Source organism: Seriola dumerili, unplaced genomic scaffold (genome assembly GCF_002260705.1).
Source record: "Seriola dumerili isolate Sdu_G_001 unplaced genomic scaffold, Sdu_1.0 BDQW01000052.1, whole genome shotgun sequence".
Classification (NCBI taxonomy): domain Eukaryota; kingdom Metazoa; phylum Chordata; class Actinopteri; order Carangiformes; family Carangidae; genus Seriola; species Seriola dumerili.
Genome location: NW_019174307.1, coordinates 11,618,569 through 11,633,757, shown reverse-complemented (window position 1 = coordinate 11,633,757; position 15,189 = coordinate 11,618,569). Strand labels below are relative to the sequence as shown.

The 15,189-nt window shown below is 36.2% G+C and overlaps 2 protein-coding genes across 2 annotated transcripts; one reads left to right on the top strand and one right to left on the bottom strand.

Moving 5' to 3' along the window:
* Nucleotides 1-1,158: 1,158 nt before the first annotated feature.
* dcaf17 (DDB1 and CUL4 associated factor 17) lies at nucleotides 1,159-7,418 on the bottom strand. Its single transcript, XM_022741334.1, has 14 exons — nucleotides 7,286-7,418; nucleotides 7,096-7,199; nucleotides 6,647-6,737; nucleotides 6,386-6,522; nucleotides 6,197-6,275; nucleotides 5,643-5,732; nucleotides 5,453-5,560; nucleotides 5,127-5,229; nucleotides 4,863-5,005; nucleotides 3,793-3,902; nucleotides 3,458-3,545; nucleotides 3,184-3,267; nucleotides 1,582-1,737; nucleotides 1,159-1,495 (listed from the first exon to the last, which is right to left on the bottom strand). The coding sequence occupies exons 1-14, from the start codon at nucleotides 7,412-7,414 to the stop codon at nucleotides 1,388-1,390; spliced, it is 1,530 nt and encodes a 509-aa protein (XP_022597055.1). The 5' UTR covers nucleotides 7,415-7,418; the 3' UTR covers nucleotides 1,159-1,387.
* mettl8 (methyltransferase like 8) lies at nucleotides 7,419-14,888 on the top strand. Its single transcript, XM_022741335.1, has 10 exons — nucleotides 7,419-7,507; nucleotides 9,749-9,905; nucleotides 10,272-10,363; nucleotides 10,461-10,816; nucleotides 11,009-11,058; nucleotides 11,826-11,886; nucleotides 13,165-13,304; nucleotides 13,789-13,895; nucleotides 14,027-14,092; nucleotides 14,241-14,888. The coding sequence occupies exons 2-10, from the start codon at nucleotides 9,754-9,756 to the stop codon at nucleotides 14,393-14,395; spliced, it is 1,179 nt and encodes a 392-aa protein (XP_022597056.1). The 5' UTR covers nucleotides 7,419-7,507; nucleotides 9,749-9,753; the 3' UTR covers nucleotides 14,396-14,888.
* The last annotated feature ends 301 nt before the right edge of the window (nucleotides 14,889-15,189 follow it).

Below are 15,189 nucleotides of genomic sequence, written 5' to 3'. Positions count from 1 at the left end.
AGATTAAATAGTCATGACTAAATCAACACTTTATGTACATGAGGAAATGATTCATCTTAGCGGCACATGTTCTTGCAACCATGGTACACACTGACTGTTTTGAGTAATTCATGAATGTTATGTTTTTACTTATTACAACAATTTTCTTTCATTTTTCTTCCTTTAAAAATGTTTTTTTTTTTTTTTTTTAAAAAGGTTATATATATAAATATATATATATAAAATCCTTGTATATGATTCATTGGTAGCTCAACAGTCAAAAATAATTAATTTAGGCAAACTTGCAACGTACCAGCTGCAATTCACACCATAAGATTTCTTTTCCTATTATCGCAGACACTTTTAATAGATCAAAACAAACAACACTGCGACCTATGCATGAGGATGCAAGAGCCTCGTAGGAATCACATTTATCTGGAATTTGCAAGTAACCTTATTTGTGAAACATGACACTGCCACAATTTTTGATCTGGACGAATGCCCTGCTGGCAAATTGTTTTTGTGATGTCAAGACTCCAGCAACTCTTGTAGTAAACAGAAGAACTTTTATTAGACCGACGCGTTATGGCCTTCATCAGGGTCATCCATCCAAATCGTTTTTGTGAAATAGACCCCCGCTTCATCTCAACTGTGTGGGTGTGGTTTCATCAGGCTTGACTGATAGTAGCCTGGGAACATTAGCAAACAACCACAAAACTGGCATCAGATTCTGACTCAAATATCACTTAACTTCCCTGCCCACTTCAGAGCAAAGAGAGGAGCTCAGAGAAAACAGCACAGACAAAATTCACTCATATGAAACAACTGTCTTCACGTAGGACACCATCACTCACAGTAAGCAGCTGATTGAGAAATGTTTTTTTCTGGGCCTTTAACATGCTGCAATTGGGTACAACTTTAGCTTTGTACAAAACCTGCATTTTCAAATGAACATCCAGCTTATTTGTGGAATAAACTAACACAACTGAGCAACTGTGGGTGTGAAAGCAAGTAGACAATAATTCACAATTTTGACCATATACTGTACACATTACATGGAACCAACTTACAGATGTATTAATATTTGGATAAGCATGATGGAAAAACAGAATGAAGCAGAAATACAGAGTAAGGTGTAAAAATATAACATTTTAATTTCAGAGAAACAGTGTAAAAAGGTTCACACACGTGACAGAGCATTATAAACAGTAATACGTTGATTTAAATGACCAACTTGATTAAGTGTAATTTACACAAAAAAAATAATGACAGACTGATCCAGAGATGAAAAACTGCATTATGAGTTTAACAAAAGAAAACTGCATGAAAACATAAGTTTGAAACAAATATTTACAAAATTTTTTAAAATTAACCATTAAATTCTTTACAGTAGCTTTAATTGCATCACTTATTTTCTGATGGCTTTGAGTTTATAAACATGGCAGCAGAAGTTGGTGTTCTTTTGTTCAATATGAACAATTGTATCTTTGTCAAAGAACAGCTCATGCCGATAGGTCTAAAAACAAACGATAAGAGCACACATGAATTCCCATACACAGATATTTCAGGCTAATATTGATATATTCGTGTCAAGTTACTCACCTCATCCCAAGGTTCAACCAGATCAATTGTCCGCTGTAACTGTCCGCTCTGGTTGTCATGCAGTCGGATGTGAGCCCTTCCTTCTCCCTCCTCACCGTTAGTTACCACTACTGCCAAAAGGTCAAGCTCATCCTCATACTCCACCATACGGAAAGTCTGCAAAATCAAATTTCTGTCACCACAGACAGTGTGGAGGTCTAGCTATATATAGCAACTGTATATACCAATTACGTAAGTAGGCCCTGTATCCTGCCACTTATCTGCATTCTCAAATCTTTTGTTACTGACCTCCAGTGGTTGAACCTGTCACCTTGCTGTATGAATGTGCAAGTGTAGTCAGGGTGTGATCGGTATATGATTGTTTGACATGGTTTAAAAAGGTGCAAAAGAGGATACTTAACCACAATCAACAATGATGTGACCTGAAGGTGATGGTACAATTAAATGTATTGAAGGAAACAAGCTGCCGTGCTGAATGTTCTGCTTACTGAATAAAATGTTATATTTCCAACGACTGAGCACTTTCTCAGCAGTTTGATGAATGGCTGATATGATATTTGAAACCCAACAGTGATGTTTGATTTTCTCATGTGTCCTCAGTTTGAACTTTTACTCAACAGTAAATGTGGTTCTCTGTATCTTAGGTGGTGTTATTAGTCACCACAGACCAGTGGTCTTATTAAATTCCTAGGAAGGATGCCCTTGATAACTCACTCTCATGTGTAAAAATACACAGAGTGGCCCCAGGACTTAACAGAGTGATGGATATGCAGTGCTGTTTCCATTTCCGACTGGAAGCTGAGGTACACTATTTATAAGCTCCACAAAAGGCACAGAAAACTTGCTAATGGAATAGTCTCCCTCCTCTTATCAAAGACATCAGTTACAGGTTCTGCTTGTATGATGTATTTTAAAAGGATATGTTCTATATTTCTGTTATTGTAAATCAATCCCATGAAAAGACCAAAACCCACAATGCATCATGTTGTCTCTCAAAACTGTATACATTCCTGGGCCTCACTGTGGCTCTCTGCCTAAGTCCATTGGTTCCCAGTTAAGAAGAAAATTGGTTCAAATATACAAAAAAAAAGCATGTTTTTAAAAAAGGTTAAATAATTTCCCAAACAGTTGGGCATTGTAGTTTTTTAGAAAATGCAACTCAAACAGAAGTAAAAAGTCTCTTAGTTTGGGACTATTTTTAGCTGCAGAGTTGCTGTGTTAGTCAGTATTTTGCAGAGGAGCAGTCTATTTGGGACTGACTCCAAATAAACTAATGTCTGTGTTCATTATAATAAAATGTGTCAGCCAATGCAACAGTGTGGCTCACTGATGGTTTTCCAACAGTTTCTGAACAACAATAGAGGTTAATGACACAGAGGAATAGCCCGTTTTTTTTTTTTATGAGATTTGTTGACAAAAAGAAAAAAACAGAGTATCACCAGATCAGACAGTAAACATATAATGTATTCCACATAGAGTCTGTTCAACTGTAGAATTAACTTGGATCCTGTTGTGTCGATGTACACTTTTACAAGCAACACAGTGAGTATTTTCTTTGCCATAGATACAGGATCAGTGATTAAAGTGCAATTATATTGGTACCTCTTGATCTGGGTCATCATCCAGCTGATGAAATCTTCTCTTCACTGTGCGGCCTGATGCGGTGACAGTGACTTGTGAGGTAGGCTGCAGTGGTTGGAAAGCAGAAACATTCAATTTCTGAGATTATGGAAATATGTGTATGGTCCATCTCTACAGTGAGATTATCTGCTTTATTATAGACAATCTGAGCGCCCATGCAGTACATACACAAGGCTGATTCATGATGAAGGTCAACTAAGTCTGTCCAGCACATAGAAAGAAGCATTATACTCACATTGTTGTTTCGATGGGTCGTCATGGAGAAATCCTCAACTACCGTTGATGGCAAACCACTGTTCAGTTCACCAAGGATTTTAAGGACACTTGGAGCAAAAAAAAACATTCTCCTTATGGAACATCTCCAGTATAATAACATAAGGGCAAAATGCACCAAACAACATAACTTTGTTATGGGACAAAGGTTGAGGCAAAGCACATACAAGGCTTTAAACCTTTATTGAATAATGATTCTATTGGATTTTAATATTTGCCTCCACACCAAAGGAAAATTTTACCACTGTTGCCTTACACACTCTTCACTGTTGTGTAAAAGTTGACTGTAGTACTCACTTTATGGTGGTAGGTCCAATGTGGATGATTCTTCCTGAGTCGTCGGGGTGGAAGAAAATCCCATCACTCTCCAGAGAGCAGCAGTTCATGTTTTGTATTCCATTTGTTGCCTAATGTCATAAAATTACAATATAACAATTACAAAGTACTAACAAGTTGCAAAATGTAGCATGAGCACATCACCATTTCTAGGTTTCCTCTTGCAGTTGTAGCGAGGGAGTTAAATTTTGAATCTTATAAAAAGTTTTCTGTGATGTGTGCCTCAGTGTCTGCAAAGCATCAATAAATTGTGTACACATCAATGTGGAAAACTCAATATTTGACTTATTAAGGCAACACTCCACCCAAAATCTATTGTTTGACTACCACTTAACCACTGTTGACTTAAAATGTGGTTATGTAAAATGCTGCTTCTGTTGCAGCTTTAGAGTTTTTGGAAAATGGTGTATTCGTTCAATAAGTACTGTAATGATGTACACTGCATACCATTTCAAAATAACACCACCACTGTATTTATTTATTATACTGTGTGCTTATGCAGTATTTTTAGGCATCTCAGTCACATTACAATGATCAGAGCAAACAAAACTACAGTTTCTTGTGTTTTGGAGAATGTGGCAGTGGCAAGTGTGGTTTAATGTCTTTCCACACCATTTATGATGCAGCCTTGATTCGTGAAAATTGCCTCAAGTGAGAAATAACTACATAATGTTGTCAAAAATAAAACAAAAAAAGCAAAACAAAACTACGAAGAAGCTTGTGTTGAAACATGCAGCAAAAATCTGCAAAAAAGTACTTGGACCATTTTGTGGGGTTTTGAATAGCAACAACAGGTTTGGCTTCATCCTGCTCTGTTCAGCAGCTGAATACAGAGGCTGTCAAAAATATCTGTAGCCCTTCTTACCCTGACACTTTCAATAGGCTCTGACCAATTTGGCATTCGTTGAGTTTATCACACAACAAGACTTGGGGAAACTATTACAGCCAAGCACGCATTACATTTTGTACTGAAATTGCCCATTACTGAAATGTGTTATATTGTATGTTTAAAGAGGATTCTTTAAATTTACCATAGTGCTGTCCTTGAGTGAACAGATGTGGTGAGTCCCCTTGTGATTTTTATGTGGTGGTGTGTAGATGTAGTGCCATGGGTAGCCTCCGATCTGGACACCGTTACTAGAGCAGGACACCTCGAAAAGTACAGGAGGGCGATCTGTGCAATAGGATAAAAAACCTCATGCTCACTTTGTAAACAAAAACATTCCTGCTCACAGCGGCCAAGTAGGTTGTAACTTTCACGCAAAAATACAGTTTAAACCAAAAAACAGACCAACCTGTGATCTGGATATTTACTGGGATACCAAACGGAGCTTCTCCCACTGTTTTGCCTCCAAGAAGTGAACTCTGCTCTCCCAGCACTAACTTCTCTGTCATGTACTAAGACCAAAAAGGGGGATTTTGAAAATATTCATCAGATAAACAGATGTAAGCAGCTAGATGATCCAAAATAATAAGAAAAGATTCAATATGCTAATATTCACAGGTACAATTTCTTCAAAACATTTATTTGTGAGGTTACTTTTTACATATTGATTGCATAAAATATTCAGCTAGCAAAACACAGTGCAGGTGCTCTTTCAGGAATAAAATACATACATACCCTATGCACAATGTGCTCAAAGCTGTACAGCTTCACTGACTTGTTGCTGTAAGACACAGCTAGGACACCTTGAGACAGAACAACATCAGTAACACCATTTCCAAATACCTGAAAGATTAAGATTTGTATGTAAGTCATAACATATCACTCCGACAGACAAATTTAAAAACCTACAAATGTTTCTACATGCCTTTTTGCTGATCTCCACAGTGCCCACAATTTGCAACGGGAAAATATGAAAGATGGCCAAGTGCATCACTGTATTCTGAGTGATACCTGCCTGTGGAATAAAAATGGAAAAGGTAAAATTCTGCCACCCCTTCTCCACATCAGAGATCTCTTCCTGGGACTAGTTGTAAAATGAATTGTTGTTTAATCAATTAATCAATCCACAGAAAAAGTACAACCATTTTGATAATAGATTAATTAAAGAGAAATTGTAATAAGCATTTTTCACTATTTTAACAACAATTTAATCACTTCATCTAAACTGTAGTCAACAGACTAACTGATAATGGAAATCATAAGTTGGAGCACTCGACGAGTGATACCTAAATTCCTCAACTGTCTCATTACAAGATTTCATATTTATTTTCCTTGGCTTATGCAATACATGCATTAAAATTGATGAACTGAAGAAATTACATTTACAGAAAGATCCTTTGCTTTTAAAAAAAAAAGACAGTGTCCTGTCATTCTTAAATAAGGCATGAACCTTAATAAAAATCAATAGACTTATCTTACCTGTCGTGCTAAAGGTGTTTCTTTGTTTTGAACAGATTTAACATAAAGCATTTCTTGAGAAACCTCCCAGCCAAGATACCTTCAAAAAAGCAACAGAGTAAGATAAAAAGATTTTTAAATGACCTAAAACGGAAAATAAATGTACTAACCTTCATTCAAAGAACAGAGAACTCAGAGCCTTGACAATACCTAAACTTATGTTTTGAAGAGAGGTAAACTCGTTGCAGCTCTTCTCCCGTTTCAGCTGAAAAGCGATACAGCCAGTTATTGGCTGTCAAAGCCAAGAGGCTGGGTTTATGATCAGAGGAAGAGGCCAATGTTTTATCCTGTCAAAAAAAACAGATGAAACGACAGTCTGAAACTGGGTTGTTTATATCTGTTTACTGCAAGTTCAGTGCTAAGAGATCTACTAATGCAAGTGCAAAATAGGGTTTCTTTAGTTTCACTTACAAGTGGGGTCTGACACAGCAAGGCATCTTCAAATTTTTCCACTTTAGACCTTTTAGGCAATTTGTACAAAACGTGAGGCTCTGAATGAACACTGAAAGCAGATGGGGATTTAATCATTTGTATGTCAATAAGCACGGTGTAATAGATATAAATAGTGTAAAAAAATAAATAACACTTTGGTATAATTCATGTCACATCTTCTCTGTACCATTCCCTCAGCACATCTCTCTGTTGGAACTAGCATTAACTATTATAGTCTTCTTGAAATGTGCAAATTTCCTGCATCTCACAATTAGTATACATCGGCCCTCAGCATTTTGATTTATGTAGAGTGTGTGCAGTGTGTGACTCATGTATTATCTCACTTATATGTGCCCAATTGAAAGATGTTGCTGTTTATGTATAGCTGTGATGTATGCTTTAGTATGGTATGTGTAATTCATACTCACCAACTGTAGCAGTTCTGGTAATTTTCAAAGTAGATTTTACCATTCTCATACATGATTGTTGATTTTGAGGTCTTGCTCCATACTTTCATGAAATCCCTGTTTTCCTACAGTGCAGTTCAAAAAAAGTTAATATATCAGTAGAAAAAATACAAACCTGTTAGCTCAATTAATTAAACGAATTTTCTACTACCTCGAGGAGGATACTCCTGAGGACTTTCATGTTCTGTCTGATCAGAGTCCCAGCATCCGCGACACCTCTACTCCTCCGGATCAACAGCTCAGTGGAGTTTACGGTCCTGTTCCTCTGGTACGGCGCCATCAGCAGGTGGCACTTTCGTCTATAAGAGCACGGCCTGGTAGCATGTCTAGAGACAACAACCTAAAGTGACCCTAACACCACAGTCAGAGACAGGTGAGAGCGATTTGGTTTTCCAGTCTGGCAACGTTACAACTGTTTACTAGGCTGCATATTTCCGAGACCACTCCGGCGCTAGCGTTAGCCTTGATATGTCGTTAACTTCACTCCAAAAGACGTACCTAACCCTCTATATATGACCAAGTTAAACCGTGGAGTTGTTCAGAAATGAGAAACAAATGAGGAATATCAGCAGCTATAAGTTGGTGAACGATAATTTAGTATTTGGACGATGTGAGGTTAGTTAGTAGCTAATGCCGCTCCATTTTTGTAGTCTTCACAAGCGTCTTGTTCTACGGGAGAATTAAACGCGAGACATTCAGCTTGGAGCTGTAGCGCCCTCCTCTCCGCCGCCGGTACGTTGCGTTGACAACATAGGCTGTATAGAAAAAGGTTGACCATGGAGAATGGATACATAAATCACTCCTCAAAAAATTTTTTATTTTGCCTTGCGTACCTTCAAGGTTGTTAAAATAATCTTACTTCACACAGTTTGACTATAAAATATTTATATATTGTAGTTGGTTTGTTTAAGCTCTCCATTGAAACTAGTCTAGTAATTACTAAACTAAACTAAACTAGTTGGATGTAACCATTTGAACATGTAGAGTAGAAACAAATAAATACCGCTTGTGGCCTGTGCCAAAATCTGGGTCCCTTATTAAGTCAGTACTTAATAACACCCCTCCCCTTTCCCCCCTTGGCAGATATCACAGCTTACAAATGCTTTTTGTATCCAGCTAATGTCTTTCTATTCCTGATTCAGGAAGTTTTCACAGTTCTTTTTAGATTACTTTAAGTTCTGAGATATTTGTTGGCTGTCTTGCACACACAGCATGTTTAAGATTTACCCATTGATTTTCAGTGATGTTCAAATCATAGGACTGTGAGAGCTGTTCCTCAAGTTTCATCTTGTGTTTCTTGAAGTAGTTCATGGTGGATTTTGAGGCCTGCTTTTGATTATTGTCCTGTTTATGAAGCTTACCTCTCTTTAGTCTCACTATATGTAATTTGGCAAACTTTTCCCAAACTTCTGCATACAACTGTATATGATGTTTAATGCACATTTCCCCAAAATCTTATGTAGCTCATCTGGTATCTTTGGTAACTTTGAGATTCACGCTATAGTTTGAAATAAGGCTCTGTGGATTTGAACAAAGTTTGGCTACACAGCATGAGTTTATAATAAGGGACTCACATGTGGTTCAGTGTGGTACAGAGTTCTCCTTACGACATTTCCCTAGTGTTCCTGAGTATCTTCCCCTAAAGAGTTTCTCTTCGCACTTGTTTGTCTTCCATCTGTATACCAATAACTCACAGTTAAATATAGCATGCTGTTTAATTAACAGTGACCACATTTGTCTATTGGATGCTTTACCATTTATTTCATTATACCGTTGTAATTTTTGTTGTTACATGCCTTTCACCATCTTGTTGATTGATTGATTGATTGATTGATTTAAAACTCCTGCAACACATGGTACCCAGTCCATAGGCTTGCAATTCACAAACAACCAAGTAGCCTAAGGGCAGACTGAGTTACCATTTTGTTTTTACTTCATTTTATCAATGCATTCTCTCTAAATCACAAAAAATGGACAACCATTCAGCAGTCTGGAACGAGGTTAGTTATGTAGCAGTTTTGTCTAATTCCACGAATTCAGAAAAGAAAACATTTCAAAAAGATCCAATTTACATAACAGTAAATAGTCAAGGATACAGGGAACTCTGTCTTAACCTTCTGTTAATCTTGCCAAAACATAAACCTCCTTGTTAAAAAGCCTCTTTGAATATATAATCTTTGGATAACCAAAGCAAATCAGGATTCCTCAACTTCATTTTTTAAAATAGCAACTCCTTAGGTCACTGTACATGGGGAAATTAAATTCTAAATGAAATTTGTTCTCCACAAAACCAAGATAAAAAAAAAACAAAACATTAATGCTGCTCTTTGGGTAAGTTCTTAACTGAGCACACAGGGACCTTTGTCTTCTCATAAAAAGTATTCTTTGAATTTAATGTAATTTCTTTACTTTGTTCTTTTTATTAATCATTTTTGATTGAAAGGTATTTATATTAAACTGAACATTGTTCCTGAAAGATAAAAAATATCAATAGAAGAGTAAAACTGTTTATTTTGTTAGCATTAAACAGCTACAGCTCACATGAATCTTATTAGCTATAGGTGCACGGTCAAAGCATTGTGAAAGGTATTCAACTCTTGCTGCACTTTTACAGAGTAAATGCATAAACTGCGGAGCCTCTCTATAGCCAAAGTGGCTAAAGTTTTCAGCAGATTGTCGACAAGACTAAAGAACACAGCAGGAAGACCTTCAGCTCCACTGGGTTCACGGATTCTGACCAATCCTGATGACATCTTTAAGCACAACATGTGGTTAGTGATGTACTATTATTGGTTTATCATGGCCGAACATCTTATTAATTCTTATTTAGATTGGATTTGTCCCTCATCTGTATATTCTGTGTAAGGGGATTGCAGGATTTCAGTGTAGGTGTGCCTCCTTTCAATAACATCATGCTAAAATTTAGGCTTCAGACAGAAGCCTTTTCATGAATTTTAAAACACAGTGTGGATTTGTATGTTCTAGTTTTGAATGTTCTTTAATTTAGTATATGAAACATATTTTGAGATACATTGAAACATATTTGGTAAGGGATCAAATAAGACATTGGACAGTTTGTGAGTCACTATTGTTAAACAGATGTATCAGCAGTTGCTTTGTAATGCTTTACATTTTAGGGATCATGTACAGTGGTCAGAAGAGGACAAAGAAAATGCACAGCAGAAGGCACAAGAAAATTCCTGTGTGCAAATTCCTTTAAATGAACAAGGTAAGAATGTATTCCTGCAAAATATTTAAAAATATAGATTTGATTGGGTTACATGGCAAAGCAATGGTTAAAAAGTTCCTAAATTCCCTCCACACAGGTAAATTTGACACAGAAGCTTACCTGTACTGGGACAAGTTTTATGAGATGCACCGGGATAAGTTCTTCAAAGATCGCAAGTGGCTGTTTTTAGAATTCCCAGAACTGCTTCCATCGGATACAAAAAACCAAGCCACAACCAGATGTCATGGTGATCAGCAGGTGGAAATCCTGCTACCTAGTGAATCCAACATGGACTCAGAGACCAGACACCATCAACACAGTGGCACAACTCACTATCACAGACACGCCCCTGATTGTCAGAAGGCCCGTCAAGGAGCATCACTGGAAAAAAATGAAGATGCCACTCAGACTTCTACTTTCCCTGGACAACATGCATCTTTCAGGATCTTGGAGGTTTTCAAAAATATTGAGTTTCATTGTTTTAATATAGACTGTTATATGTGGACCATTACACAATTGTGTGTACAAAAAAAAAAAAAGAACAGGCTATAAGTTGCCGTACTAAGTGTATAATTGCATTGACAGCTTTGCTTTGCTGTGTTCCTGTAGGCAGAATTATCAACAAAACATATTTTCTTTTCACAGGTTGGATGTGGGGTTGGTAACAGTGTATTTCCCATTGTTAATTCCATAAAGTAAGTACATATTTTGAGATATTTGCATATATTGCGAGTTTCATCCATTTCAGCATCATTATCATGATGTGTATCATATGTCAATCCTCAGCATTCTTTCTACTCAAAGATGTAAAACACTTCAAATACACCAAATATTATATTATATTAATTTTGTTCAGTATAGTTATGTTAGAAAAGCAGTAGTCAACCACTCTTATGTCCCAGTTGACATTGTTTGTTTAAAGATTGAATGGTTCTGCTTAGCGTCCACAACACAATTCTCTCCTTTTCTTTAATTGGATCTGAATTTGAAATATAAGCTACAACAAATATGGGAAATGACTCAAAAATAGATGTGGTTTTAATAGATGTGTCATTGCAAAATACTTCATAATAGGTCTGTTTTACAGCAGCTACTTTGGCCTGTTATAGTTGGTGTCATGTCAAAATGTCTTCAGTGAAAAAGCTCTGTATGGTACCATTGTACCACTTTGGACAGGGATTCCTAGAGACCTTGAAGGAACAACTGGCAATATGCCAGCACTAAAATCAGTTTCTGGGTCAAGACTACATTAGAATAACGATGAGAGTTTACTTTAAAATTGCCAAATTCCCTTTTAACTCTTCTCACTTCCTTGCTTTGTAATATGCTCTCCATTTGTTGACAGATATTGCATTGCTCTGTGTAAAGCACATTTGGGAGCCACAAAATTGCTTCATCAAATGTTTATTGCCTGTACATGTAATGATTTAAGGGCTGTTAAATTGTCTATTCTATTTCACAGAGGAACAGATGCATTTTTATACTGCTGTGACTTCTCCCCACGTGCCATTCAGGTGGTCAAGGTAAGCATTTCTAATATTGCTTGGTATGAATATGCCAAAGGTCTGAATATTGTGTTGAGGTCAATGCATTTTGTCAATGCAGTACTGAGCAATATAACTTCCATACTGTATAAAAATAAACAACGCTATATAAAATCTCAATCTATGTTGAGGGTGGTCACAATCATATCAGATTATGTCCCCCATGTCATAGACTGCTAAAATATTCAAACAGATTACATTAACATTGGATGAAGGAATAAATTCAATTCTTTCATCATAAATCTGTGGTTAATGTCAATCTTTCAGTTTTACAAATTAGAGTTTATAGTCCTGACCATTGTTCCCTCAGAAAATGTGCATACATGAAAGTACTGCAGAATGACTCAAAGCTCTGCGCAGTAGCTACAGTTGAATCAATGAGGAAACTGAATCAAGAATCTGGTAGATTATATTTTTGTACAGCTTTAAAGATGAATTGAATCTGAATTATATATTGGTGTTGGCCCTGACAAAGACCTAATTGAAACTCATCTTAATCTGTCTGAAGATCTTTGTAACCTGCAGTAACAGGATGTATTTCTTTTCATTTTCTGTAGCTGAATGCCAACTGCTGCCAGTAGAAATATCTCATTAGAGTGAGAGCATAAAGCCGAAATGTCAAAGAGTGATCACAGTAGGTGTGTCTTATGAGAGCAAATGGATTCCAGTCAAAGCTGTTTAAATTCAACTGTAGATCTGTGGGGAATTTTGTTTCCAAATATGACACATTAAGTATAAGTAAATCATCAATAAAAAAAAAACTTCAGAAAGAGTATATTTTAGCAAAATAAAGAAAAGAAAAGGTCTCACATGTAGAAAGTAATTTCAGTAATACACAATATATGACATCACCATGTATGCACATTATCACATGAAAATTATCACATGTGCAAATTGTGCCATTCAATTACATTGATCTCACAACTGGAGTAAAATAATCATCTGCAAGTTGAAATTTCATGAAGAAGAGATGGATTTAGTACATTTAAAGTAACTGCCTCAGACAAATGAATAACTTGACAGTAGCAGTACTGACAATTTAAACTAAAAACATACCATATAAAATTGCTTTTATATAGACAGAAAGCCTTCTATCATCGAACTTTATAGATCATCCCTTGTAATTTTTGATGAGAAAAAAACGTTTTATAACATATTTCTCTTGCATGATTGAGATTATACCATTTATACCAGATAACTTTTATAATACTGTATTTTTACACTATATTTACAGCCTACTTCATGTTCCTCATATAGGACCATCCAGACTATGATGACTCTGTGTGTCATGCCTTTGTCCATGACATTTGTGAGGAGATGGCCTCCTTTCCCTTTCCTCCTCAGAGCCTGGATGTTATTCTAGCAGTCTTTGTGCTCTCCTCCATTCATCCGGAGCGGTAGGTGAAGGTTAAAACACAAAGACAGGAGAGCCTGATGTCATTTATCACCTGCCATTCCCCGCCCCCAACCCATATAACCCTCCCAACCCACCTTCACTTTCCCCAGGCTTTGTCTGAATGTCATTGCAAAACCCAAACATATAAAACTAAATGCAGACTGTATTGTGTCATAAAGTGCAATATATTAACTGTGCAGTGGTTTGGTTGACATAAAAAAGTATACAAGAATTTAAGGGATTGCAGCGTAAATATTTTAATTTTTAGGCTTTATTATTACCAAACGCACTGACATGGGCACCATAGTATTATAGACATTTCAGCTTGTAATACTTTGCTTGTTTGGCTGTTTGTTATGTATTTTGAGGCATCAATGAATACATTCCCATACAGCTTGTATTATCTCTGGTGTTACTTGGATCTTCAGTAGCTGCAATCTTAATATACAACATTATTGTTCCATTAATTGATATTTCATTGACAGAATGCAAGGAGTCGTGGGGAGACTATCTACATATTTGAAACATGGAGGGATATTTCTCTTCCGTGATTATGGGAGATATGACTTCTCACAACTCAGGTTTAAGAAGGGTGAGCCTTCAAATAGTAAAATACACCTTAATATAACAATTTTATGCACATCACCTAATTTGTTGTAGAGTGTGTTGAGTGTTGTTTTGCAATTAAATACTTTTAATCTAATGTAATCTTTTTTCAATCAGGACGGTGCTTATCAGAGAACTTCTACACACGTGGAGATGGAACCTGTGTTTATTTTTTCACAAAAGGTATTACTAAATATATACAGTATACACTTTATTTTTGATATCAACATTTTTCTGTGGAACGGGGGAACTTGGACTCATGACCTCAGTATTTCTTAAATCCTGGCTACAGCCCTGGTGTCTGACTGTGATTTTATGTATTTCTTTACAGAAGAGGTTCATGATTTATTTTCCAGTGCTGGACTGGAAGAAATTCAGAATCTGGAGGACAGGCGACTACAAGTGAACAGAGGAAAGAAAGTTGCAATGCACCGTGTTTGGATGCAGAGCAAGTACAGGAAATCATATCAACCTCCACCATCTTAACACCCCACTATGCACAGCCTCATTCAGAGCTAGATGTCTTTTTATACTTTGATGCTTCATTCGATCTTGATGTGTTTTTTACCAAAGAAGTATGTGTACAACAACAAAACTGTATGAAATAAACTTTGAAGACATGTTGTTAAACATAGCTGTGGTGTTATCTGGTTTTATATACTATAGATCCCTGTTTAATACACTGTATTAATACAGTAATCTACAGTATAAAGTGACCAATTAGTTGGGAAGGAAGGACAGACGAGACAGTGAGCATGCATTTGACTGAACACACTGACTTTGCTAATGAGTGAAATTCAAAGCCCCCTTATTTTTTTAGGATACATATTATGGAAGCCAATTAATTCAAGCAAAAGAAAAGAATAGATAAAAAGTTACACAAGTCAAAAAACTGGGAAAATTATAAGGAATTAAATTTTAAGATGTCAAAATTATGAGAAAGTAAGTCAAATTTCCTACCTTTGTCTAATAAATTTTATTTATTTAAGATTACAATTATTATCTCAGAATTGACTTCAACATTTTCAATAATATTTGACTTACTAAGTCAAAACTATCATCACGAGTATTTGTATTTTTATCATGCCTAACTCTTTAGATAATCTCTGTCTATCAATTTTGATGTGTAATTCAATATTTTGGCAAAGTATAGAGCATTTGACATAGTCACAATTATTATGTTGAGCATTACCATCATGCCTAGCTGTTCACTAATTTTGACCAGCAAATTAAAATGTTGGCAGATGACTATGTTTATGTTTATCTTGCCAAACCCATCT